This window comes from Sus scrofa, chromosome 7 (assembly GCF_000003025.6).
Source record: "Sus scrofa isolate TJ Tabasco breed Duroc chromosome 7, Sscrofa11.1, whole genome shotgun sequence".
NCBI classification, from domain to species: Eukaryota; Metazoa; Chordata; class Mammalia; order Artiodactyla; family Suidae; genus Sus; species Sus scrofa.
The window spans coordinates 93,756,162-93,783,932 of record NC_010449.5 but is presented as its reverse complement, the minus strand read 5'-3'; the positions used below and the strand labels follow the sequence as shown (position 1 = coordinate 93,783,932).

General features: G+C 47.0%; 1 protein-coding gene across 10 annotated transcripts in view; it reads left to right on the top strand.

Moving 5' to 3' along the window:
• Positions 1 to 27,771, top strand: part of SLC8A3 (solute carrier family 8 member A3) — a 153,875-nt gene that overhangs the window by 13,551 nt on the left and 112,553 nt on the right. For 9 of the 10 annotated variants that reach the window (XM_013989127.2, XM_021099412.1, XM_005656358.3 and 6 more), the window contains exon 2: positions 8,599 to 10,444. In XM_013989127.2, coding sequence (XP_013844581.1) covers positions 8,661 to 10,444 — 1,784 coding nt within the window. In that variant the 5' untranslated portion in view covers positions 8,599 to 8,660. Of the gene's footprint in view, positions 1 to 8,592; positions 10,445 to 27,771 lie in introns of those variants that run through there. The other variant, XM_021099413.1, reaches the window with a different exon arrangement.

The following is a 27,771-nucleotide window of genomic DNA, read 5'->3' as shown; positions in this document are numbered from 1 at the left end:
GCAAGAAGCCTAAATATCTAAACTCCACTCCCACAGAGACCAAAGCTTAGGTCTGAGGTTGGATCCAGATGTCTGTATTTTTTAAAGCTCCAAGGTTATTCTAATGCTCTGCCCTCTCTAGCATATGATCCTAGTCCCATTTCTGCCACCGTCTTGGAGGATGACTTACATGCAGATGCAGACCCAGCAGTTGGGGAAGCAGAGCTTAAATTAAGTGGGCAAAGCCCTTTCTCTTCCTGTGTCTCTGGCCCACTCTCATTGTTTGTGACCCTCCAGATCTGTTAAGGGCTTATGGAGGACAAAGTCTTCTGGCTTCCAGATAGTCTGGGAAATCATAGAATCATGGAAGTAATAAGCCTTTGAATCATAGAATTTTAGAGGCAGAGAGGATGTTAGAGGTCAGGTGCAGCCTCTTAGCCCTATCGATAAGAGTTGCACTGAGTATGATCCCTTGCTGTTCTGGAAAAGAAAAAAAAAAAAAAGTCTCTGTATTGAGTGGAAATCCCTAAGGGAGTTTCTATAAGAGTGTAGAAGATGGCTATGTAAACATATAAGCCCAGGTCTTTGTGACAATGTGTGACAAGTGCTTCACTGGTCATCAAAGTGCTAGAAGAACATGGAGCAGTAATGACTCATTTCGAAGGGGGAGGAAGAGGGCATTATTAGGGAAGGGTTCCCAGAGGAGGTGGAGGTTTCTGGGACCCTAAGTTCTTGATCTAGGGGCTCCAGAATCCTACCCAATTTTCCCACCATCCCTTTTATCCTCTGGGTTTGAAAAGCAGATTTTGGCATTTGACATACCAAGTTTCATAGCCCTGCTGTGCCACTTGCTTAGCTAGTGGACCCTGGGTGAATTATTCATCTTTGGGTCCAAGCCCTCTCATTTCTAAAACAGATAACACTATCTGTCTTGTTGTGGGAACCTTAGTTATTAAAGAGCAGCTATAAAAACGCCTCATGCAGTGCTGCCCATAGAGTAGGTACTCAATGAATAAATAGATTATTGTTGTTGTCATTTAAAAAAACCTTGGTTTGGGTGTTTTTGTTTATGTTTTGCAGAATGTGGAAGTTCCCAGGCTAGGGATAGAACCTGTGTCATAGCAGGGACTCGAGCCACAGCAGTAAAAACATCAGATCCTTAACCCATTGAGCCACCAAGGAACTCCATGTTTATCTAAAGCTTAAGGACAATGAGGCCTGCTGGTGCTTCCTCTTGTGCGGTAGTGCTTGGGAGAACTCAGTAAGGTTTTACAAAATTATCCTATGGTTTGGATGTCATTAAGTGTTTGGGGAGCTTCAAGGAAGGCAAAATATGACAATTGCCTAAGATCAGAGAAGCAAGAACAGCAAAACACCAGTGGTACCACGTATTCTGGCAAGAGTCTCCATATTATAAAGCCAATTCCCACATGGTTTGAGGCAGCTGTGCAGCACCCAGCCTGAAGGCATAGAGAAAAACAGAACGAGATAAAGAAAGTTCTTCCCTTGACATCATTGTAGTGAGTTACTCCCATAATTCCTTGTGTGTCTCTTATCGCTCGTCAAGGTAAATGCTATAAGCTTGGGGGTGTGGTGAAGGTCATTCACGGCTGTATGCCCAAGTACAGGGCTTGACCCAAAATGGGCATTCAAAGAACAATTGTTTGGGAGTTCCCGTCGTGGCGTAGTGGTTAACGAATCCGACTAGGAACCATGAGGTTGCGGGTTCGGTCCCTGCCCTTGCTCAGTGGGTTAACGATCCGGTGTTGCCGTGAGCTGTGGTGTAGGTTGCAGATGCGGCTCGGATCCCGCGTTGCTGTGGCTCTGGCGTAGGCCGGTGGCTACAGCTCCAACTCAACCCCTAGCCTGGGAACCTCCATATGCCGTGGGAGCGGCCCAAGAAATAGCAACAACAACAACAAAAAGACAAAAAAAAAAAAAAAAAAAAACACAAAGAACAATTGTTTGTAAAATGGGTTTGATCCAAAGTGCTTTTGGTAAATGCAAAATGTAGGCTCTCCTTGCCTTTTGGCCGGGGGGGGGGTTCCCCTTTTTCTTCCACCATCCCTTAACTTAATTTCTTCTCCTCTGAGGCCCTCTTGGGAGTGCCTGGCTCTCACACTGCTCTGGGCCAACCTAACTTCAGTATGTGTCTTCACATCTCCTCTTATGGGAGACGGCCCTCCCTGCCATCAAAGCGCTTGTGACTCAGAGGAAACATGGAGATTATCCAACCCAACACGAATTTTCTGGATGAGGAAGCTGTGCCCTAAGAGGGTTCACTGACTCTTCAAAGTCTCATACCTCATTGAGGCCTAGCTGGGGAGAAAGTTCTTGCCTCCTGCTTTCACATGTGGTGCCCTCACACAGTTCTGGACTGCCTTGGAGCATGTAGAGCCCCCAAGCTTGTAGCCAGGACTCTACATTGAGAAGACTCACCCTCCCATCCCCAGGCCCTTGCTTTTCAAAGGGGTACCCAAACCCGGGTAGATAGCAAGCCCAGTGGTGAACGCCATGTGCTCTGGAGTCAGGCTGTCAGAATTTATTTATTTATTTATTTATTTATTTATGTGTGTCTTTGGTGGGGGGGGGGCACACCCATGGCATATGGAAGTTCCCAGGCTAGGGGTTGAATCAGAGCTGTAGCTGCTGGCCTGTGCCAGAGCCACAGCAACGCCAGATCCGAGCCATGTCTGTGACCTACATCACAGCTCATGGCAGCATTGGATCTTTAACCTACTGAGCGAGGCGTGGGATCGAACCTGCATCCTCATGGATCCTAGTCGGGTTTATTACCGCTGAGCCACAATGGGAACTCCCAGGCCATCGGAATTGAAGGGCTTACTCTTCTACTTAACTGCGATTATTTGGGCAAATTCCTTAACTTTTATGAACTCACACTGGCTTATCTGTGAAACAGGCGTGATGATAATATTAACTTTTTCACTCTGAAGATTCAAAGAGATCATCATGCATGAAAGACAGCACTGTTGGGTTTCCCTCCTTGGATCCAGGTTCCCTTTGTGGCAGTCAGACGACCTAAGCAGTTGAGGCTGCATCTTTCCTACTCCTGAGAGTGCAGGGAAATTTCAGTCTGGTGTTTCAGGGGGAGCGTTGCCACTGAGCAACTCTGCAGGCTCCCCTCCCCTGTAGGCACAGGAAGTACAGGAGAAGATGCAGTGTTCTTGGACTGGGGTGACACGTCAGATCCAGTGCAGTCTAGCTGCACCTAAAACTTTAATGTAAATTGGCTGTGACGCCTGTGCAGGGGCCCAGATTTAGAAGCAGAGCTGGACGAGTCTACCCAGGCTGGTGACAGGCCCAGAGCAGTGTTCCCATTGGAGCAAGTGGAGGGCGTAGCAGGAGGGGGAATTTGCTCAGTCTGGCCTGGTGGCACTGTTTTATTAATGATCTGCAAGAGCAGAGGAACAGTGACTTTAATTAAATTTGCCAGTGATATTAAAAGATGTCAGGAGCCACTGCTGAGGACACAGACACCTTGCAGATGGCCCCGGGGGTGTTAGGAAAAATAATCCAGGAAAAAGGTGGGAGGCCAGGGGCTGAGCTGAGGGCACAGAGGGTCGTCCTATGCAGAACATACGCTCGGTCCATTTGCTTTATCTGTATCTGTTCTGTTTCCAGTAGGTTTCTATGTCTGTTTCCAGTAGGCTTTGGCTATGTCCCTCTCACCACCATCCTAAACCCTTCAGCCAAATTGGTTTTTCTGAAATACACATTGGACCATGTCCTACTCCTGTTCGAAATCCCATCATTGGCTTTTCACTGCCCATCTTCTCAGCCTGGCATGTAAGACTTGCCAGGAATTGGGTCCTCCCTCTGTGTCCAGCCTCATCTTCTGCCTGTCCTGCCTCACACTGGACTCCTCGTAATCCCATACACACGCCAGGCTTTTCTATGGCTCAGATGTCCTTCCTACTTCCTTCCTTCATTTTTTTTTTTTTTTTTTTTTTTTGACTAAAGCTCACTCATGCTTGAAGACTCATTCCAGGGATCACCTCCTTCAGAACGCCTCCCCGAAGCCCCAGGCTGGCTCGGTGCCCTCCGCGTGTTCATTTGTGTTCTCTCCATACCCTCACGGAGGACAGTCAAAGCGCCTCTGTGAGCTGCTGTTCATCCCTGCTAGATGGTACCTTCCAGAGCAAACCCTGTATCATTCTTTATTTTGCCCACTGGCATCTAGTACCAGGCCTGGCAAATCACAGGCGTCTGTTAATGTCTGTCAGACTCAACCGATGGGAAGGAGAATGTTCGGGTAGGAGATTGTGACTGGCAGCCCCGCAGGAAACTTGGGGACCAGGCAACTCTACCAAATGGCCAGTCTCCCCTGTGAGGAGCAGTCATATTGCTTCTAAGTCCACAGAAAAACGACCAGAGGCTGACGTTTTACAACAAATTGGGGCAACCCTAGTAACGCGGAGTGGTTAAAACCATAAATCTTATGTCATCTGCGTGTGAGCTCTGGCTCAGCTACTTCCTTGCTGCATACTTTGGATAAATGACTCACATGACTTAACTAAGACTCAGTTTCCCAAAATGTAAAGTAGGGATAAAAATTGTGCTTATCTCATAGGGTTGTTATGAAGGGTAAATGAGGCCGTGTATTACACACACAACAAACATCATACGTGTTATTATTATTAATATCTTCCTGATTGGGGTCGGCTCTGGGGCCCTAAGCTGGATCAGATACCTGAGTATGCCTTGGGGCTTTTTAAGTGCCTTCTGGAGCCACCGAAGATCAGTTGGGTCTCTAAGGGGCTACAGTGGGCCTCCCAGGAGGTTGGGATCAGCTCAGCTGGTATTGGGGCTGGGGCAGTAGCACAAAAAAATGACCATTGGCTTGGTCATCAGAGATATCCCCTCTCCAGCTAACTTCTCACTCAGAAACCATCTCCTGGCGGGGCGGGAAGGAACAACTGGGCATCCATGGGTCATTTTCCACCTTCAATTCCAAAGACTTGGTGCGGGCATTCCCTAGCCACCTTCTTGCCTTGCTTGCTTTTATCCTTACTTTCGGTTCATTTGTTTTCTCAGGGAACAGTCTTTCTAAACTGACCTTTGATTCTGAGCATTTGATAGAATAGTCCCCATAAAAACCTGTCACCATGGGTGTCTGTAGGACCCAGGGGAACAGAGACCATGGTCCTCCTTAATACTTTCAGTGGGTAAGATAAGTAGAAGTCCTTGTCCCCCGATGGTCATGATAACTCTACTGCCTCAGTGGTCCATGTCCCTGCTCTTAGGGAAGAGAGCTAGCCTGCTCTAACCTGTGGATAGCCCACCCCTCTGGGGTTGGCTCGCCATGCAGCTGCCACCGCCTGTCACCATGTTGGCTCTTGATCAAAGAGCTGCTCCAGCTGTGCCTGCCTTCTGTCTCTTCCTGCATGGGGCTTCTTAGAATTCACAAAATGTTGGGTTTTCAGAGGTCAAGGCAAGGAGCCAAGTTTGGTCTCTGTCCACATTTCTCCAGGGTGCACAAGTGCCAAACCTATGAATAGGGTCCCTGTGTGCATCGCAGATGATGAGAGCTTTTCCAGCCTTTGAATATAGATGCCGAACCCCTTCAGCCACTCTGCCCTTCTCACAGCCTCTTTCCCTCTGAGTGAGCTCAAAGCCCCAAGCACCTGCTGTGATGACCCCCCAGTACCTGGACTAACAGGGAATGTGGGCCTCAGCAGTTGGCTGCCATTCTGGGGGAATATGAAGCCACATTAATCTGTAGAGCCCTTGGGGACGAGGGCCTTCAGGATTGCAGTATCCACCAGGGTGAACCGTGTCCCAAAGGGATTTCTCTTTGAGTACAAGCCTTGGGAATTTAGAGGTCCCCCATAGCCTCTAAAATCTAGTTGGGACTTGTCTATGAGATCTATTTTTTTCTAAAGCAAATGGCTAGAATTCAGATAGTAAAATGTAAGTAAAATGACGTTTTCAAACTTAAAAATTTTTTTTTGTAAAATGACTTTAAAGAGGGCTGATTTCTGGGTGTATTAGTCTGCTCAGGCTGCCATAACAAAATACTATAGGCTGAATGAGTTAAACAATAGAAATTCAGAGTTCCTGTCATGGCTCAGTGGTTCACTAACCCTGACTAGTACCCATGAGGATGCGGGTTTGATCCCTGGCCTTGCTCAGTGGGTTAAGGATCTGGCATTGCCGTGAGCTGTAGTGTAGGTCTCGGACGTGTCTCAGATCTGGTACTGCTGTGGCTGTGGCAGAGGCCAGCAGCTACAGCTCCAATTAGACCCCTAGCCTGGGGACCCCCATATGCCATGGGTGCAGCCCTAAAAACAAACAAACAAACAAAAAACACAATAGAAATTTATTTTCTCACTGTTTTGGAGGCTGGATCAAGATACCAGGTGATTTGGTATCTGGAGAGAGGTATCTTCCTGGCTTGCAGAGGGCCATTTTCTCTCTATGTCCTCATATAATGGAGAGAAATCTCTCTCTGTCTGTTATCCTCTTATAAGGCCACGAGTCCTATTGGATTAGGACCTCCCCCATGATGTTATTTAACCTTAATTACCTCCTAAAAGCCTTATCTCCAAATAGAGTTGCATTGTGGACTAGGGCTTCAACATAGGAATTTTGGGAGCACACAATTCAGTCCATAACACTGAGGACGCTTCCTTAGGGCCACATTTATTTATCCCAAAACATTTACTGAGCATCTGCTAACTAACTACTTAGGACACCATGATAAACAGAATAGACGTAGTCTTTGCCTTTATGTCATTCATAGTTTAATGGATGAGTTAATCATTGATCATAGAACCCCACAAAAACACAAGTAATTTCAAAATTTTTGTAAGTGCCATGAAGGCAAAGTAAAGAGGGAGTTGACCATTTTTAGGGTGAGGGACAGTTTTTCTGAGAATGTGACACTTAAGCTGAGATCTAAAGCATTGTTAAGAATAGGGGTACCAAAAAATAGTCATTTTGGTCATGGGTGATGTCATGTGCAAAGGTCCTGAGGTAGAGTAAAACTTGGTGTAATCCTGGACTGGATATGAAGGTGATGATTGCTGAAACGCAGTAAGAGGGTCAGTGACAAGAGATGGAGGGGGAAGAGGAAGAAGAAGATAGCTCATGCAAGGCTTGGCAGGTTGTGATAAGGATCCTGGTCTTTACATTAAAAGCAAGGGGAAACTACTAAGGGCTTCAATTAGGAGAACGAGAGCGTAGGTTTGGGTTTGTTAAGAAAAAATAAAGGGGGTGGTGGTACTGGATGAGGAATGGAATAGAGAACAGCCAGAGCTGGAGTGAGTTCAGTTAGGAGGTGACTACAGTAGATTCATCTAGAGTAAAGGGGGCTTGGGCTGTGATGGTCATGATAGAGATGGGGGGAGAGTTGATAGGGTTCGGTGCTGGACTAGATAAGAGATGGGAGGGAAAGAGGCTTGCAGACTAACAGCAGCTTTCTGACGTGAGAAACTGGGTAGATGGAGGTGCTGTTTTTTGAAATGGGAAGTAGTGCAGAAGAAGGAGCAGACAGGGAATAGCCACAGCCCTCCCTTGCTAACAATACCCCTCCGTGGTGGCAGCAGAGGTGGAAAAATGGGCAAATTGCTTTTTTTAAGGTATTGCATGGTTATTTGCATTCTCATTCTATCTGAATAAGGCCATGAAGAGAAAGATCGGTCTGTCCCTTTCAGTTGAATTTCTTCCATTCTTCTGAACTCACGCTCGCCTTTTAGTGCTTTGAGGCCAGCAGATGTGGCTGCATTTCATCCCCAAATCTTGCCTACAGTTTAAAAAAAAAACAACCTTTTGAGAGCCACTTGCCTGTTCTTTATAGTGGTTTCTACCACCAGGCTCTTTCAGTGTTTGGGTTTGGAATTTGAGTGGCTGGTCGATCTTCATCTTCCTATAAGCAGACACCTAAACTCTCTCATAAGGCTGTTTTGCTGCAGGGCTAAGAGCTGCCGTGGATTGGGTCTTGGGCACAGCTTACAGGGGCCTCAGTTCAGCTACATGGAAGTGGTATTCACTACAGAACCAACTCTCTCGATTTCCCAAGCAGTCTCAGAATTACAGCTTGCCTCCATAAATTTTTCAACTGGAGAAGGACTTTTTCCCAACCGGGCTCAACTGCACACAGGGCAAGGTGTTCTATTTTGGGAAAGTGGCCCATGATACAAAGTTCAGCTCAATATGTACTCTTATAAATCTATGTTATACGAAGTTCTTGAGTATCTTGAGTGTGATGACAGTGTGGTAAGGAAGGCTGAAAACTCCAAAAACAGTGTTAGTAGGGATAGAGTCATGCTGTATTTGGCCAATTTTAAGCTGATTCTTGAGAACTCTCACAGGTAACCGAGGGGTGGGAGACAGGGCTAGAAGGGTATCAGTTGAGTTTCCATTACCAATATTCCCAGCTACTTTAAGCCATTTTTCAGCTGAGTTTACCAGATGGTCCTGAGGACAGAGCAGCTATTTGTGCCTCCCAGTGACATCTATTTTTCCAAGTGAGAGACTGCCCCATATGTTAGTGCAATATGTCGCTCAAGGTGAAGCATCAGTTTGTATTGGTGGGATCCTGCCATTTGCTGTCCTCCTTTTCTTTATGCCTTTTTCTGCCTCTCTGGTCTTTTCTAGGTCTCTGGCCTGTCAGGAGGACCATTGGTGCTGCAGTGGAAGCCAGCGGCTAAGTCTCGTGTATGGCGTGGTTAAGGTTGCAGCCTCTCACCTCTGCCTTCCTCCATTTTGGGCTGATTACTTTTGTGCTCTTCCTGAATGGTCTTCGGGCAGAGGCTGGCGGCTCAGGAGATGTGCCCAGCCCAGGGCAGAACAATGAGTCTTGTTCAGGGTCATCGGACTGCAAGGAGGGTGTCATCCTGCCAATTTGGTACCCAGAGAACCCTTCCCTTGGAGACAAGATTGCCAGGGTCATTGTCTATTTCGTGGCCCTGATATACATGTTCCTTGGGGTATCCATCATTGCTGATCGCTTCATGGCATCTATTGAAGTCATCACTTCTCAAGAGAGAGAGGTGACTATCAAAAAGCCCAATGGAGAGACCAGTACAACCACCATTAGGGTCTGGAATGAAACTGTCTCCAACCTGACACTTATGGCCCTTGGTTCCTCTGCTCCTGAGATCCTCCTCTCTTTAATTGAGGTGTGTGGTCACGGGTTCATTGCTGGTGATCTGGGACCTTCTACCATTGTAGGCAGCGCAGCCTTCAACATGTTCATTATCATTGGCATCTGTGTCTATGTGATCCCCGATGGAGAGACTCGCAAGATCAAGCACCTACGAGTCTTCTTTGTCACAGCTGCGTGGAGCATCTTTGCCTACATCTGGCTCTATATGATCCTGGCAGTCTTTTCTCCTGGTGTGGTCCAGGTTTGGGAAGGCCTCCTCACTCTCTTCTTCTTTCCAGTGTGTGTCCTTCTTGCCTGGGTGGCAGACAGACGACTGCTCTTCTATAAATACATGCACAAAAAGTACCGTGCAGATAAACACCGAGGAATCATCATAGAGACAGAGGGTGACCACCCCAAGGGCATCGAGATGGATGGGAAAATGATGAATTCCCACTTCCTAGATGGGCACCTGGTACCCGTGGAAGGGAAGGAAGTGGATGAGTCCCGCAGAGAGATGATCCGGATTCTCAAGGATCTGAAACAGAAACACCCAGAGAAGGACTTAGATCAGCTGGTGGAGATGGCCAATTACTATGCTCTCTCCCATCAACAGAAGAGCCGCGCCTTCTACCGGATCCAAGCCACTCGTATGATGACTGGCGCAGGCAATATCCTGAAGAAACACGCAGCAGAACAAGCCAAAAAAGCCTCGAGCATGAGCGAGGTGCACACCGATGAGCCTGAGGACTTTGTCTCCAAGGTCTTCTTTGACCCGTGCTCTTACCAGTGCCTGGAGAACTGTGGGGCTGTGCTCCTGACAGTGGTGAGGAAAGGGGGGGACACGTCCAAGACTGTGTATGTGGACTACAAAACAGAGGATGGTTCTGCCAATGCAGGGGCTGACTATGAGTTCACGGAGGGCACTGTGGTCCTGAAGCCGGGAGAGACCCAGAAGGAGTTCTCTGTGGGCATCATCGACGATGACATTTTTGAGGAGGATGAACACTTCTTTGTGAGGCTGAGCAACGTGCGCATAGAGGAGGAGCCGCCAGAGGAGGGCACATCTCCCATGGTACCCAATAGTCTTCCCTTTCCTCGGGCCGTCCTGGCATCCCCTTGTGTGGCCACAGTCACCATCTTGGATGATGACCACGCAGGCATTTTCACTTTTGAATGTGACACTGTTCATGTCAGTGAAAGTATTGGTGTCATGGAGGTCAAGGTTCTGCGGACATCAGGTGCCCGGGGCACAGTCATCGTCCCCTTTAGGACAGTAGAAGGGACAGCCAAGGGTGGTGGTGAGGATTTTGAAGACACATTTGGGGAGCTGGAGTTCAAGAATGATGAAACTGTGTAAGTAACATTTCCGCATTCCATCTCCCTCTACCCCCGCCACCTCCTTCTCTCCTTCTGCACCGCTTGTTAAAACTTCTCCTTGTATCTCTGTTAATGTCAAACTTTGGTTCCATCACAGGTATGCAGAATCAGCAGACACTCCTGCCAGGTTCCGCTTCCAAACTCTCCTTGAGTTTTCTCATTTGAAATTGTTTGGGGGCAAGGAATCCCATGGCAGGATCTAAGGACACAGAACGTGTTGTCCGCTGAAACTCAAAAAGATGGCTGGTGAAGGTGGGGGGTGACAGAAGTTCTGAGATCAGATTTGGGGTAAATCTTGCGACTACACAAAAGCCAGGAGACTGCTTGGGTCTCTTCTTCCTCCTCTTCTCAGGCCAAGGGCTTATATGAGCTTTGAAGCCAATCCTTTCCATCCTGAGACACTGATCACTCAATCAGGACATCCTCCAGAAAATGAGTGGCATTGGCTTTTTTTTTTCCCCCAGAACCATTGGCTTCCCCCCCCGCCCAATACCATATTGCAGTTGCATTGTATAACCAGATTTCAGGCACCTCACCTTCAATTTGGAAATTGCAAAATTGATTGAAACTTGGCAGTCTCTTTAAACATGAACAGGCTCTTTTATGGTGTGAAGCTTGCCCAGTCTAGGTGAAATGAGTCACTAGAGCTTGGGTCCCGGAGGGATCTTGCAGAAGCAGAGCTCCCAGGGCAGTGGCCACCTGTCTTTAGTCATAGATCTGAGCTCCAAAATCTGGCCAAGCCATGGAGGAGATGTCTCTTAGGAATTGTGAGGGAAAAATTACATCTGTGTGGTCATCTCTTTTCACAGGCCAGAACTCTGGTGACTGCCCGAGCTAGTCCTTCAGACACTGGGGAACTTGCACTTCTATTGCCTCTGTCACTCTGAGACCTCTCCTCGTTGAAATATCTTGTATTGGGTGTTCTGTCCTTTTCTCGGAGGATGGGTATCTTTGAAGAAGAAAACAGGTGGACTTTCCCCAGGGTTTGCAGCCTCTGGGAGAGTAGACTTTCCAGGATGGCCAAGAAGGAAGGGGATGTGAAAGGGGAAGCTTGCCTCTGCATTCTTGCTCCCATCCACACGCAATAAGCAGTAGCAGGCGAAGGTGTGAAGCACATTGGAGGCATATAGGAAGTGAGGCGTGTCAGACTGCGCCAAGAACCTGCTGAAAACACTTTGAGTGAGAAACGAAACCTCTCATCTGTGAAGTGGGAATAACAATACTTTCCTTGCCTAGAGGCAGGATCAAATCTATTTGCGGTTCCTTCCAGCTCTAGGATTTTCTGAACCATAGACATAGGCGCTCAGTGTAGATCATACTTGTACTAGCCAAAGATGGAACAGGGGGAGAATGTCTCCTAAAGTGAACTAGCCATTGACAAAATTGATTTATTAGGGCTCTGTCTAGTCATGTTGCTGGGAAGGATCATTACTTGTTAGCATAAACAAAACCCTGTGTCTTTGAGAGAATACTGTCCGTCTATATGTGCTCTGGGGAGAGTCTTGATGCCCACAAATGAAGGACAGGCCCTCACTGGTAGGAAAAGCACCACAAAATTTCACATGTATTTATGGCAATGTCAGTGTGTAAGAAGTTATTATCAGGCATAAAATGACATCAAGACCACAGCATTGGTCATAATTGGACAGACTTGTAGTTCCTCCTACTCACACTGAAGAGTTGGTGTTTTTTGTTTTTTGTCTTTTATCTTTTGTCTTTTAGGGCCGCGCCTGCAGCATATGGAAGTTCCCAGGCTAGGGGTTGAATCGGGGCTGTAGCCACTGGTTTATGCCACAGCAATGTGGAATCTGAGCCACGTCTGTGACCTAACCAGAGCTCACAGCAACGCCAGATCCTTAACCCACTGAGCAAGGCCAGGGATCGAACCCGCTTCCTCATGGATACTAGTTGGGTTCATTAACCACTGAGCCATGACGGGAACTCCCTAAAGAGTCATTTTCGAGAGATCAGAAGCTTGGCTCCCAATTTCTTCATCTTGGAGTTCCCATTGTGGCTCAGCGGTAATGAACCTGAATAGTATCTATGAGGATGTGGGTTCAATCCCTGGCCCCCTCACTCAGTGAGTTAAGTATGGCATTGCCATGAGCTGTGGTGTAGGTCACAGATGTGGCTTGGATCTGGCATTGCTGTGAGCGTGATGTAGGCCAGTAGCTGCAGTTCCAATTCCACCCCTAGTCTGGGAACTTCTATGTGCTGTAGGTGCGGCCCTAAAAAGACAAAGCAAAAAACAAAAAACCAGTTTCTTCATCTCAATAATCAGGTGCGTACCTAGGATCTCTGGGTATGACTAAACCTTCCTCAAACCTATTTGTTTTCAGCTTAAGGACTATCTTCATGTAAGAGCCTTTTGAATGATTGCTTCTGGGTGATCGTGGTTCTAAATGTGTATCAACTTCCACACGTTTGAGATGCTTGTCCAGGTGTTCTAGGGTTTCCTGTCTCCTCCTCTGCATTGTATTTTAGACTTCAGTAGACTTTAGACTACCCTTTTGGTCTTCTTCATTGGAGGAGAATGAATCCAAAACCCTCTGGTCTCTTTTTTTACATCACAACCCCGCCTTTGATACTTTGTCATTTAACAACCAGAGGCCATATGATGCAGCAGAAAAACCATGGGCTCCGAGTGTAGTACGCTGGGTTAGTGTTCTGGCTCTACTGTGAATTCAACCGTGTCGTTTGGGGAAATCTTATTCCCTTATGAGATTATTTCCTCATTGATAAAATGGGGATACTAATGCCTCTCTTGCAGGGCTGTTCTAAGGATTCAAGATAGTGTATGCAGTGTTCCTTGTACATGGTATATGCTCAGTAAACAAGGCCATTAATAGTAATATCAATGAGTTAACAGTGAATTAGCGATATTCTTCAGAGGATGCCGGTGCGGTCCCCAGGTTACTTGGTTCTCTGTGTGACCTTAATTAATAAGCATGCTAGTTTTTTGGTTTTCACAAAGATTACTAATCTAAACTCATAAAATATTAGAACCAGAAAGGACCCTAGAATATCTTCTAGTGTAGTGTTTCTCAAATTTTAATGTGCTTGTGAGCCACCTGGGAGATCTTCCTAAAATGCAGATTTATGATTTGCTTTTTTTTTTTTTTTTTTGCTTTTCTAAAATTTTTAAGTGATTTTTATTTTTTCCAGTATAGTTAGTTTACAGTGTTCTGTACATTTCTATTGTACAGCATAGTGACCCAGTCACACATATATACATGTTCTTTTTCTCACATTATCCTCCATCATGTTCCATCATAGTGTCTAGGTATAGTTCCCTGTGCTATACAGAAGGATCTCATTGCTTATCTATTTCTCATCTATCTTTATAGACGTTCACAGATCTCTTCAATCCAGGGTGAATACCACAGGATTCATTCCAGCCTCCCCTTTTCTACATTTGTAGCTCTCTTATCTGACAGTGAGAAGTCTGATTTAAAAGGTGGAGAGCAGGGCTTGAAATTCTGCATTTCTAGCAAGCTCCTGATGCTCTTGGTCCCAAGGTAGAGTTGCAAGGCCCTAAAGCGCTTGACCAAACCATGAAACCCAGGGAGAAAAGTGGCTTTTCAGATGACTTGTATAATTGCATCACGAATGCTTTGCTTTCCAGTTCCAGTGATCAGCTCTGTCTCAGCTGGAATCTAGCTCTTACCCCAAGACCCTGCTAATTGCGATCCCAATCTGGAAATTGAAATTGAAACCCTCCAGTTACTTAGACAGAAACTGTGTGGTGCCTGGAACAATTTCATTTTCTAATCCTCCCCTCTTGGTGTAGCTTTATTTGTCCACCAGGCCTGGTGGCATTGTCACTTTTGTCCTTACCATACTCCTCTGAATCTATTCAGGTTGAAGCCAGGCCTATGTTCTATCAGTAATATTAGGACCATGAATTCAGTCATTTGGTTTTATGCTTTACTTCTTCAAAGATGTCCTTAGCAGCCAGGGTAGGATGCAAAAAACATGAACTTTGGAGTCTGACAAACAGGTGTGAATCCATCACTCACCAGCTGTGTAACTTTAACAAGTCACTTCAGCTGCCTGAGTCCCAGATATGCTGCTGGAGCGATAGGAATAATATCTATCCTTCAAGATTGTAATAAGGACTACATACAAATATAAAGAAAATGCACTTTTAGCACAGTGCCTGCTCACAGAAGGTACTCTGCTTTTAATATACAATTATTAAATTGCTGCTACATACCAGGTACGGTACAAGGTACTGCAGAGAAATAAGTGAATAAGAAGAGCTGGCATTTCAGATTTCAAGGATCTTATTCTCCAGTGGAGAGGATACAAGGTATACAGACAAATCAAAACACATGGGAGAAGTGGTATGGTTGAGGTAAATTTAATAGAAGGGGAGAGAAAGCTCCTCACTGTGTAACACCACTGTAGTTTTCAAAGTCACCTTCCTTAAGGATGTAGTAGTGAAGCAGATGAAGCAGGGAGTGGGTACATGATTTAGATCCATGGGGAAGGATGCTATTGACACCTCCATGATCAAGAGGAGTCCCTACCCTGTGGCCCCTGCTACAGCACGTCATGAGGATTATGACCTCTGAGCCTCCTGCAGAGCATAACAAAACCTCACCACGATAAGGATGCTGGCCAGCACGTTAATCTCACTCACTGAACACGTGACGACTGGCTCCTGCAGCCCAGGCTCACAGCATGCCTCTGCAAAACTGAGATTATTGCAGCTCATCGACCTTTGGGGTCCCTGGGAGTAGTCAAAACCACAGATGTCAGGTAGGCAAATGCCAATACCTACTGGAATTAAATAATTGTCCCGCACATTTTCCAACCAAATTAGAATGTAAGCACTGAAAGGTAGCTGATCGCTCACTTTTACACATTATGAAGCAGAGATTCAGAAATGCAGAGCGACTTGTCCAAGACCCCACAGGGAGGTATGATAGAAAGTTAGGCTTGGAAAGGACTTTTTATTTAGATGCTACTGATTTAATGTCTCCTCCTCCTGATTGGGATTTTTCCATTTTATTTTTACCCATCAGAATGTTAACTTTGGAAAGAATATGGAAATTCTTGGGCAAAAGATTCTCTGGAAGTTCATATCCAGGATTCTTATGTGACTAGTGTCTTAACTAAGAATAATATGTTATGGACTATTTTTAATCTCTTGGTTTATCTTGAATCTGTTCAGGAAGGAAAATATTGGAGCCCATAGGGAAAAAAATTTTTTTAGAAAAGCTTTAGCTTAGTGATCTCTTACTGAAAATAGGTTATAAGTATATCTGAGACATCTTTTGGTGATGGCAAACTTCAGGCCAGACCTTGTTTCATGAAATGATGAGATTTTTTTCAGAATGAGGCAGGGTATTCTCTTCTCCAGTACTTTCTCTGTAAAGTTTCAGAGAAACTTTCCATCCAAACCTATACAAATCTGGCATTATCCAAGACATAATTTTTACATTCTCCAGGTTGAATCGAGCATGGTGGGCTTTTTTCTTTTTCTCTGGCTCAGCAGGGTGCCAGGATAGGCTCTTTCTGGCTACCGAGGAAGATAATTTGCCTCTAGAATGCCCTTTCTGTGCTTGAAAAAAGTCACAAGCTGCCAGCTTAGTGAGGGTGGGAGTGGGGTGGGGGCAGTCGTTCTTCCGCCTTAGCTGTCATCCCCGCCTTTCTCCTTTCTTCTGCCTGCAGTACCCGACCTCCGGTAACAGGATGTCTCCATAGCTTTTGGTAAACTGTCGGTCATCAGGACAATGGCTCCTGGAGCTGTGTTCTTGGCTCAGAGAGGTCCTCAAGAAGGGGATCCATGTCTGAGCCACTTGTTGAATGGCAGAGGGGTGGGGGGCACTTAACAGTACAGGGGAACAGTTCAGGTAGGATTGTTCAACTGTAGTGCTCCCTCTTCTGGGCCCAGAGGAGTTACTGAAGGCTCTGTAGAGTCTATAGCTGAAGCTTTGGATTTCATGCCCAGAAAGGTCCCAGGCCCTGGTGGGGTTTTTTTGTTTGTTAGTTTTTTTTTTTTTTTCTTTTTTCTTATTCATTATTGAAACTGCCCAAGACTCTGTCAAAGAACGACATATTCCAACTCCAGGATCCATAAGAGCACCCCCAAGTATACGTACACCTTACGTGGTGGTGAAGATCCCCAGGAAGTCCAGAGGCTTCCTCGCGAATCTGTTTGAGGGTCTAGGGGTACAATGTCCCCAGCGACACCGGATCCGGCAACCCCCCTTCTACCTGACCTGGCCAGGAACCATTTACAGCAGAGCATCCATTGTGCCTGCCTTTGGCCTTCTCACATCGCTCTGCCCTTGGGTGTAAGGACACTCGAGTTGCCGGCTTGGAAATTCCTCCAGGGAGAAGGTCACGTTGGGTTTGAGGAGAAAAACATACCTTGATTGTGGGGGATAACAGGCTGTTCTGTGCATTGCTTGGAATGATGCTAGTTGGGGGTTGGGGCTCAGGCAATAATACAGAAAGGACGGTGGCGAGCCTGCCCTGGGCCTCGCTTTCTTTGTCCCGACTCTTCCAGCCCTTAAGGTCAAAGATTCCTCATTCACTAATAAGTATGATGCAAAGGGATACTTGAGCAGAGTGAGGTGGGTGAGTGGGGAGGGCTCTTCCTTGTTGAGCTTTCATCACCTCCCCAGGTGTATTTGGGTAATACCTGAGCACTCATTCCTTCTCCATCCTTTGGCTGTGACCTCATCAACTTCATGAGGAAGGGAGTATTTTTCAGAGCTGCGGTCTTCAGCTTATTCAAAGTGTCATTTTCTTGTTGTTTTTTTTTTCATCAAGAGAAACTAAACTGTGTTTCCAGAACCCAATCTGAAGCCCTGGCATAGAGCCCATAGTATGTATATAACTGATAGTTGGAGAGAGAGAATCCCTTGACCTGCAAAGTCCCTGTAGTTTAATTGTGATTTATCCAGAACTATTCTGTAGGAATCACCTGCTTTGAGGATTTTGCTAAAAGACCATGGGGAAAAGTGCTGGGTGAACATTTCTCAGGTGACATGATATTTCTCATTCATAGGGATTATAAGCCCACCTCTACCCCCTACCAGGTACCCATGGAGGCTGTGACCTGGATTAGTCAAGAAGAAGATCAAATTGAAAGGAAAATATATTCATTATGAAAAAAATGTTTTTCTGAAAACTGAGTCTCCACTAGGTATGTGTATATATTTAAATTCAGTTATCAGTGTGGCTCCATCCTGATGCTCTCCAGCTAGGGTTTGGCCTGCATGGACACAGCCTGGTTAATCTGCCCTTGCCTGAGCCCAGTTCACTTATCACTTGGTGGCAAGGCTTCATGAAGAACCCTTGATAGCCCTTGTTATGATAGACAGTGCTCTATTATAGGTTCTTTAGTTGGTGCTTTCAAAACGAGTGACTTTTTTCTCGGCCGCCCCGTGGCATATGGAGCTCCCAGGCCAGGGATCAGATCCAAGCCACAGTCTTGACCTAAGCTACAGATGTGGCCATGGCAACGCCAGATCCTTAACCCACTGTGCTGGGTGGGCGATTGAATCCATGGCCCAGCACTTCCAAGATGCCACCGATCCAGTTTCACCACAGCTGGAGCTCCTCGAGTGACATGTTGATAGTAATTTGCCACTCAGAATATGGCTGTGGAACAAATTATGGTTTACAGATGCCTCATTCTGCCATTTCTCCCTAGAAGTCCATCTTTTTCCAGAGCTCTTGGTCTTGATTTTTGGTCCCCTTCTTGGTCTCCTCCTCATATAGCCCATGTCATTTCTGCTTGTGACCCCCCGGCCCCCTGACCCTCTTTTTCTGAGCTGAGGTGATGGAAGGTACGAGCCCTGCCTGTAAATCTTCTGTGTTCAATTTATTTCCCGGCTCTTACCTCACTTTCTGTTTGTATACTGTTTTCTTATTTTTGCCCTCTCTTCTTAATTTTTTTCAAGTTTATTTTTTGTTTATTTGGTTTTTTTTTTTTAGGGCCGCACCTGTGACACGTGGAGGTTCCCAGGCTAAGGGTCAAATTAGAGCTGTAGGTGCTGGCCTACACCACAGCCACAGCAACGGGGCATCTGAGCCACATCTGCAACCTACACTGCAGCTCACAGCACACCGGATCCTTAACCCACTGAGCGAGGCCAGGGATCGAGCCTATGTCCTCATGGATGCTAGTCAGATTCATTTTTGCTGAGCCTCGATGGGTACTCCTCAAGTTTATTTGTTAAATTTTTATTAGATTATAGTTGATTTACAGTGTTGTGCCAATTTCTGCTATATAGCGTAATGACCCAGTCATTCATATATATATATACATGTATATATATATATATATGTATGTATATGTGTATATATATATATGTATGTATGTATATGTGTATATATATATGTATGTACACACACACACACACACACACACACACACATTCTTTTTCTCATACTATCTTCCATCATGGTCTGTCCCAAGAGATTGGACATAGTTCCCTGGGCTGTACTATAGGACCTCATTGCTCATCCATTCTAAATGTAATAGTTTGTAATAGTTTAAACTCCCCTTCCATCCTACTCTGCACCCCCGCCCCCACCCGCCTTAGCAACCACAAAGTCCTCTGCTGCCTCTCTTCTTTCTCTGCTGCATATGCTCTAGGCGCTGCACGTGCTGTGGTTTCCACTCCTGCTCGTGCTCAGTGCCTTCCTCCCCGCATCCTTGAGTCCTCCCTCCTCTTTTATTCTTATCCTATTCCCTACATCCTCTTCCTTCACACTTTTGGCATCTGTACTTCAGTTGCCTTCTGTTTACTGTCTGATTGATGATTCTTTGAATGACCAAGAAGGAGCTGTGAGTATCCCTCAAGAAAGCCCGGCATTTGGACAAAGAACTAGCCATGTGGGGAGTTCCCATGTTGGCCCAGCGGTAACGAACCCAACTAGCATCCATGAGGACATGGGTTCCACCCCTAGCTCCGCTCAGTGGGTTAGGGATCTGGCATTGCCATGAGCTGTGGTGGTGTGGTGAGATGCAGCTCAGATCCGCATTGCTCTGGCTGTGATGTAGGCTGGCAGCTACAGCTCTGATTCACCCGCTAGCCTGAGAACTTGCAAATGCGTGGGTGTGGCCCTAAAAAGACAAAAAACAGAACCAAAAAAAAAAAAACCAGACAAACAAAAATCCTAGCTGTGTGAGGACACCAAGAAGACTGATATCTCCCAGGAAACAAGCCACTCGCTCTGGTGCTCTTTTCCCCCTTCACCACAAAGTGTTTGTATGTTAAGACAAGAAGGTTGAATTGTAAGGATCCAGCATAGACTGGAACTGGTATGAGAAAGCCATCTGAGGCCGTGGAGCCCTAGGGACAACCTTCTCTTTCTGATGCTCTCCCTCTAAGCCACCTGGTCTCTGCCTCCTGCTTCCCTCTGTGGCCCTCTCCCTTACTGCTTCCAGCTCATCATGGTACCTCCCAGCCCAGCAGTCCTATCTCAGAGCTATTATCTGGAAAGATCTTTCTATTCTTCTAGCTCACAGTCCCAAGGGACAGAATCTGCTGTCCCTCTACCCCATCCCACCCCGTTTTTTTTCTCCAACCTAATTGTGTCAGAGCCCTCTGGCCAGACACATGTTGGCTGCCGTGTGTCAAACCAAGTTATTGGCCATCCCAACTTGGCAGTTCACTTGCCATAACTGGGTGGTGGGGTGGGAAAATGAAGCTGCCAGGGGTTTCCATGTAAAGCTCCCTGAGCCGTTGTGTCTTTAAGTGGTGGACAGTGCTACTGTGAGAAGGAAGTCCCTGATGAGACAATAATCCGTCACTTCAAAACAATACAGTGTATGAGGTTTCCAGTGCCTTGGAGAGAGCGCTGATTTGACAGTGGTCAATGCTGGGGCTGTAGGCTGGAGAAGAGGAGAAACAGCCACCTCTGGAGCCCTCAGCCCTACTGTATTCATCAAGCTGACCACAGACTCAGAGGCCAAGAGTTAACTGGCCTCGCCCAGATCAACAGAAACATTCCTAGGAGATGATGCTCAGTGGCACAGATCTCCAGGCTACCAGGGTCACTCCTCCCCCTTCGCCCTCTTCTGGTGTGTCCTCTCTGGGAGACCAGCGTCAGAGGATGATCTGCTGTCATTTTCGGGTGCACTATTTGGGTACTGAGTCACTTTCAAAACCTCTTCCTGGGTTTGGGTTTCCAGAGCAGCCTGTGTTCCCGACTAGCACAGAAAGCTTCCCTGCTCCTCATGCTTGCCAGGGATAGAATGACAGTCTTTCCCTGCCTGCCCCTCCCCTGCTAGACAGCTGCTCAGCTGGACTTAGCCTGATCCGGCAGGCACCCCCACCCCCTTATCATTGCCGCTGCAACTTGATGCCTTTCCAGGAACTCCCTGGAAACCAGAGTCTTCTCCTCTCCAGGTGGCACAGTGTGTGACTCTGTCAGGTTCCCTGTGTCCCAGGGCACAGGGCTGGGTGTAAATAGGACTCTTTGTGTGTCAGCTCCAGTCAGTTGGTTGTGGTTGTCCAAGGGGCCGTCTTGGAAAGAATTTTTGAGGCTGTACCTGGACTCGACTATGGATGTGACAAGAAAAGCCAAATATCTGCCAACTCTCATCCTGGGATGAGAGATGGAAAGAACTTCATGGGATAAAAGAAGTAGGAGTCTCCATTATTAGTATAAAGCTGCCACTGTCTCTCTAATACTGGGCCAGTCTTACAGGGAGAAACCTCATTCAGTCACTCTCTTCTTCATCCTGTTCTCTAGGACAGAACCTTCTAGTCCCTGGATGAATCCACGGTGACATAAATCCTCACAGGACACGTGAAGCAGATACCTTCTTGTCAGACTAGAATCTTCCAGAACCCTTGCTAACCCAGTGGGTTTCATAAACCAGACTAGTGGTTCCCAACCAGCCCCCGCCACAGGCCATTTTAATGACCTACCCCTCCTCATGGAACCCATGTGTCAGAAGATTCTTAGATGAAAATTAGATTTCCATTTTCTTTGTAAAATACAGCAAAAAATAATGAGTGTTACCACAGTGAGTTAATATAGTTCTAGCCAAAGTAGAGAGAAATGACATTTTAATTAAACTGTGTGGACTGTTAGAAGAAGACATACTTTCTATTTTGGGGCTTAAAGGGAGAGAATAAACACAACCACAGGCTGACTTTCAAAGGAACTAACTGATGTAAAATTTTGAAACTATTAGGCACTTATTTTTTAAAGATGTTTTTCAGAGGGTGACCACCCCCCCAGGGGAGATCAGACTATTCTGGAGACTATATCAGAATATGGGGCCCAGTATTGGTTGTCTAGGCTTCAGCATGGTTCAGACCTTAGGGGAAGATTACTGTTGTTGTTTTTACGTAGTCCAACTTCTAATATTTATATGAAAACATAAAATCCCGCTTGTAAAAGTAAAGGATTTGTCATACCTTTAGGGTTAATAGTATCATTTTCTTCTCTCTGATTAGGCAACTGAGTTTAAGAAATAGTAAGTAATATACCTTAGAACACAGAGCTTTTAAGGGTTAAGTGTCCGAACCTAGATCTTCTGATTATAAATCACATATTCTTTCAACTATGTTACACATGTTTGCGTCAGAATAAGATGATGAAGCTGAAAGCAGCAGGCTTTTTCTCCTCATATGGAAGGAGTTAAGAGGGCTTGGGGCACTCTTCCTTAACAGTAAGAGTTGGCTGTCCTTTAATTCAGGGGCAACTGGCCCCAAGGAATTTGGCAAGGGCCAAATAAACTCCTTAATGCCCAGCTCAGAAGTCTGGACTCATCACTCTTGACTGCTGGCTCATACCCACCCGTGCCCAGGCCGGTGGACAGAGGATCCTTGTTTGAGTCACTTAACCATCAGGAACTACCAGCAGATGATCCTTTGGCCGACTGCCTGGGGAACAGGGCAAGGCTGGCTCAGGACCATGTGTTCCACTTGAGGGGGCCTCTTTGATGCTGTGTCCCCTTGGAGTCTGAGGGCATCGAGGACCATGGTTAGAGGAGGAGGACAGTAAGCGCAAGCCCATGGGTCTCAGCTACAACCCCTGGAGAGTCTATGAGAGCCCTCCAGATCTAGGGTCTGAAGCAGCTGGGGAGCAGAGGTGGGGAGATGGGTGCCAGTTGCTCAGGGTACAATCAGCAGACACTCATGGAGCTCATACTGTGGGCTGGGCCCACTGAGAAGAGGCACCATCCCAGTCTGGCAGGGGAGGGAGTGCCGGTGAGAGTTGCCATAGAAGAGGGTACACGAACCTGCAGCCGCACACAGGCACTTTGGTTGGGATTCACTTTGGAGTCTCTGCAGGTGACTTGCACATCCCTCCTCCTGTCCACTCCCCAAGTCGTGTTAAGAAGGAGGGCTGATCGGCTCTGGCTTGTGGGGTGTGCCTGGACAGAAGTACAAGTTGACCTCAAGACTAAACAGCAGGCTCTGTCCTCAGATCAGAGCAGCACTTGGCTCTCATCTCACATCAGAGGGACACAAAAAAATGTCTGTCGAATGAGTGAATAAATGAATGAATGAATGAATGAAAAGAGTGAAGTCCTGGCCTGTCCTCTGACTATACTGCCTCCGGGTTGCAGCAGGCCTGGGGGGCCTGGGGCTGGAACACGCTTCTTAGGTATGAGGACCCGGGAGGGCCACCACCCCGCACTCTCCTGCCTTCCTCTTCTCTGTCAGTGTCATTGAGATCTATAGAGCCCTCTGGGTTCGGGCACCTGAGCTCCTCCACAGCCTGACCGCTGCCCAGCGCTGGTTCCTCAGAGGGTCTGTTCCAGGACTACTTGGCTACCTCTGAGCTCAGGCTGTCTTTGATGCTCAGGAGACACCCCGTAATTCAATTAGGCGCTTTCTCCAGGGAGCGTGTAATTATGTCCTATCTGGGCCTTGTAATGACAGCCCCCTGCCACAGCGCAGGGAGCTGCCCTGCTCAGCTGCCCGGAACCTTTCACTGGGAGGGAACTAATCTGCTTAGCCCAGCTTGGATGCAGCTCTGCACAGCACCTCCCTGCAGGCCTCAGAAACGAGTCCCCGCTAGCAGAAAGGGGCTGCCCCCAGGGGGACCTGAGGGTTCGCTCCGTTCCGCTCTGCTCTTTGCCATGAGCCGCCCTGCCCGGGACTGTTCCTGGATGAGTGGGAAGCTGAGAGAGCTTCATTCCCCTTTGACGGCCAGAGCCCCTGGGTGTCTGCCAACCCACCTGGGGGTTAGAAGGAAGATGAAAGGAGACCGAAGGCATTCTCCTGTTTTCCACATTAGCTTGGGGAGGAGGGATGTAAGATGAGTTACCTGGCGTTCTACCTGGATAATTCAAGTGCTGCACTGTGGGAGGAGTGGGGCTTGGTCTGTTTTGAGCAGTGGGGGAAGTTGCCTCTGTTTTCTTCATGGGGCTTGATTTCTGTGGAGTGCTTTAGATGCAGGGGTGATGCCTTGGTCTGACATGGATGCTGCTCAGGGTGGGCTCTCCCTTCCACCCCCCACTTGCCTCAAGGTTCACCTGAGCCCTCCTCCTGAGGAAGCTAAATCCTCTCCTTGATGTTACATGCCATCTTCCAGGCATGCCATTGGCAAGCTGTGCTGGGTGAATAGAGATCCGCCCCCCTCTTAAATTCACCACCACTCAGAACCTCAGGATGTGACCTTATTTGGAAATAGAGTCGTTGCAGACTTAGTTAGTTACAGTGAGGTTATACGCAATCAGGGTGGCCCTAGAGCTATACTGACATCATTAAAACAAGGACCCCTGACGACAGAGATGAAGTTGCAGAGTGATGCAGCGCCCAGCCTAGCGACACCAAGGATCACTGGCAAACATCAGAAGCCAGGAGAGAAGCAAGCGCTAGATTCCCCTCAGGACCTCTGAGGAAGGAATCCACTCTGTTGACACCTTGATTTCAGACTTCTAGCTTCCAGATCTTTGAGAGTGTAAATTTCGGTTGTTTTAAGGCACCAAGCTTGTGGTAATTTGTTTCAGCAGCTTCAGGACACTCATACCCATAATGCCTGCTCTGGACTTCGGCAAGTGAGTGAGGGATGTCACACTGATGGTCAAAGAACTGGCGGTGGGAAGAGCATTTCTTGTGGGGTTAGCTGTCCTCAGGACACTGACCCACAGCTTCTGAGGTGGAAGGTGGCCAGAGCTCATTTAACGGCTTTGTTATATGTGGGCCATAACTGTAAACCTTTTCAATTCTTATTTGCCCGTCAGATGCGAGTCCTCCCAAAATAATCCACCTAATGCTCCATGAACTGCATACGCATTTCTGCTTTTCCACCCTTCTAACAGCTAAGCTCTGGGCCTTCGAAAACAGTGCCCCATGGTGTAGTTAAGAGTCATTTGTCTCTTGACCAGGGAGGCCAGAAAGGGCCCATTCTCCATGCCTTCCTTCCCTTGGGTGTTCCCTGGTGCATGGCAGTTGGCGCTGAGGTCCAGGTGTGTTACCTGCTTCCCTCTGCAAAGCAAGGCGAGCCTGGCTGGGGAAGAAATGGGCCCATCCTGGGCAGCCTAAGAGCCAGTGAGCCGTGGCTGTCTGTGATGAAAGGAAGGCAGTGCTGCTAAGCGAGGGGGGCACTGAATGAATGTCAGGGAGCTGGAAGACAGAATTTCGGATTATAGTTCACACGGTGAACTTGCCAGTAACAGAAGTGTGCGAGCAATGATGTGGGCAGGAGCCCATATAGATAGAGGCAGTAAGAGAGCAAAGCATAGACTGGGAGTCACATGAACCAAGTTGTAATCCCAGCTTGGCTACTTACTGGTGATGGGATCTGGGAAACGTTACCTCGCCTTTCACTTTACTCATCCATGAGTAATAGCAGTACCTGCCTCTAGGGTTGTTGTGAGGATTAAATACGACTATAAAACATTTTAACATCATGCCAAGTCTCAGTTACTCATCGGCCCTTCATGTGCCAGTTATTTGTTAAGGAATTAAGGAATCTTGGCCATGTCACAGCTGTTCTGACCTGTGGGCCAGTGTTTTGCTCAGGTTCCCCTCATCAGGGTGAGCTTTTAGGAAGAGATAGTTGATCTAAAGATAGAAAATCCAAGAATTTTGTCTGGAGGAAAGTGGAGGAAAATATCATTAGCCAGGTTCTTTGACTATGTCAGGGGATCTGACAGGCTTCTCTCCAAGCAGAGAGCAGCCCCGGGTAGGGGTGGAAGGTGACTTTGGGGTTGATCCTTCTGCATCCTGATGTGGACTTTGTTGAACTTTGTGGGGAGATGAAGGGAAAGAAAGAAGGAATATGGAGAGAGATGGAAAATAAAAGGAGAGGGAGGAAAGGAGGAAGAAGGGCTGGGAGGAGGATGGACATTCTTATCTGGAGGATAATTACATATGAAACCACTTGCTAGGGGGCCTCTGGGGCTGGAATGACTGCAGTAATTACAGTTGGGCTCCCAAGGGCTCTCGGCATGTCTCCGAGCAGCAAGTGGGCGGTGTTGCGATGTCTCTTGCCCGACCCACTTTCCAGGCCCCACGGTCACCCTGCACCTCAGAGCTTTTCACTGATCAGGGGGCTCAAACAGGACAATGACTCAGAGCACAGGGCTCCTGTGATGAAAAGCAAAGTCTGTCCATCCTGGGCTCCTTCAGTTGGCGAGGTCTGCTCTTTTTTAAAAAATTTATTTTATTGAAGTGTAATGTGTTAATTTCTGCTTACAGCAAAGTGTTTCAGTTATAATACACACGTATATATACACACGCATATATATTATACACACACACACACATATATATGTACACATTCTTTTGCATATTCTTTTTCATTACAGTTTATTACAGAGTATTGAATATAGTCCCCTGTGCTATACAGCAGGAGCTTATTTATCCTGGAGAGCTGCCCTGCTTTTGATGGCCAGGTGATTTGGAGCAAGATAAGCAGCTCCGCCAAAGTGCTGGCCAAGGTGCTGTCCCTTCCTTCCCCCACCCCTCCAGCCACCCCACATGGGGAAGTTCCGTGACTAAAGAATTAAATAGCCTCCCGCCTGATTCTGATGTTCCCAGTCAGGGCCTCCTACCTTTTCTTTTCGTCTTTGTGTGTAAAGATGACTCACCCTTACTTTTGTCTCACAAAAGTGAGGCAGTTTTCTGTCGTCTAATGAAGTGCCAGGTAACAATATTGCCACTTATTTAGTACTTCCTCTGTGCCAGGTACTCTGCCAGGTGTGTGACATGAATCGTTTGTGATCCTGACACTAATCCTGCAATGGTGTAACCCCACCCCAGCCCTGGCCACTCTGTCTTGTGCTTCCTCTTTCATAGGACAGGGTATCACTAGGTCAAAGGCAGAGATTTGAAGATTAAGCTTGGGTTTCATGGGTGTTCATCCTTCCCACAATGGTGCAGAGCCCTTAACTAAAATCTCCTGTGGTTGAGGCATGAATGTGGCCGCTGACGTTGCTCCCTCTGGCTTTGGACATCAAGCTGTTGGATTCTTGCCTTGACAGTGTCCCCAGTCACATCTCTTCCCGCTCAAGAAATCCTTGCCTGCAGAAGTCTTGGCTTCTTTCCTACTTCTGGTCTCTGACCTGGCATTTCCTAACTACTAGTTAAGACTTGTTCATGCATATGCTGGTTGAATCATATGTAATCCATTTGTGGGTATAACAGTCATAATGGCTATTTCATGTGGTTCACCCAATGCTAGGGACCAGTGTTCTTAGTGTACCCCATGTGAAGGCTGTCCCCTCCCCTAATTCCCTCTGTTTCCTGAGAAAGAGGAGATAAAATGCTTGCCTACGCCCATCCTTCATCTCCCAGCACTGAGAGACTCCCTGAAGAGACTCCCTTTGGGTTAAGACTCTGACCTTAGCCATTGTAATCTGAATGTCTTTCATACCCACTTCTGCCAGCCCCTCTTCCCATGACAACCAACAACAAGTGAGCCAGCAAGCAAACAAAACCCCAACATAGTATGGTATTTCATAGTCTAAAGGACAAGAACATCCGCTTTGGAGGCAGGTGGACCTGTGTTTTAGTCCTGACTCAGCCACTTCTTAGCTGTGAGTCTTAGTTTTCTACTGCTGCGTAACTACCACCAACAACATTGATTTATTATTGCTCAGTTTCTGTGGCTCAAGAGTCTGGGCACAACTCAGCTGCAGTCAAGGTGTCGGCTGGGGCTGCTCTCTTATCTGAGGCTCAGGGATCTTTTGCAAGTTCAGGTGGTTGCTAGCAGAATTAATTTCCTTGCAGCTATAGAACGCATGGTTTCCTTCTTCAAGGCAAGCTGGAGATTTACCTTTTAAAGGGCTTGTCTGATTAGGAGGGGCCCACCCAGGATAATTTCCCTTTTTTTAAGTCATGGCTTAAAAGTCAACTAATTAG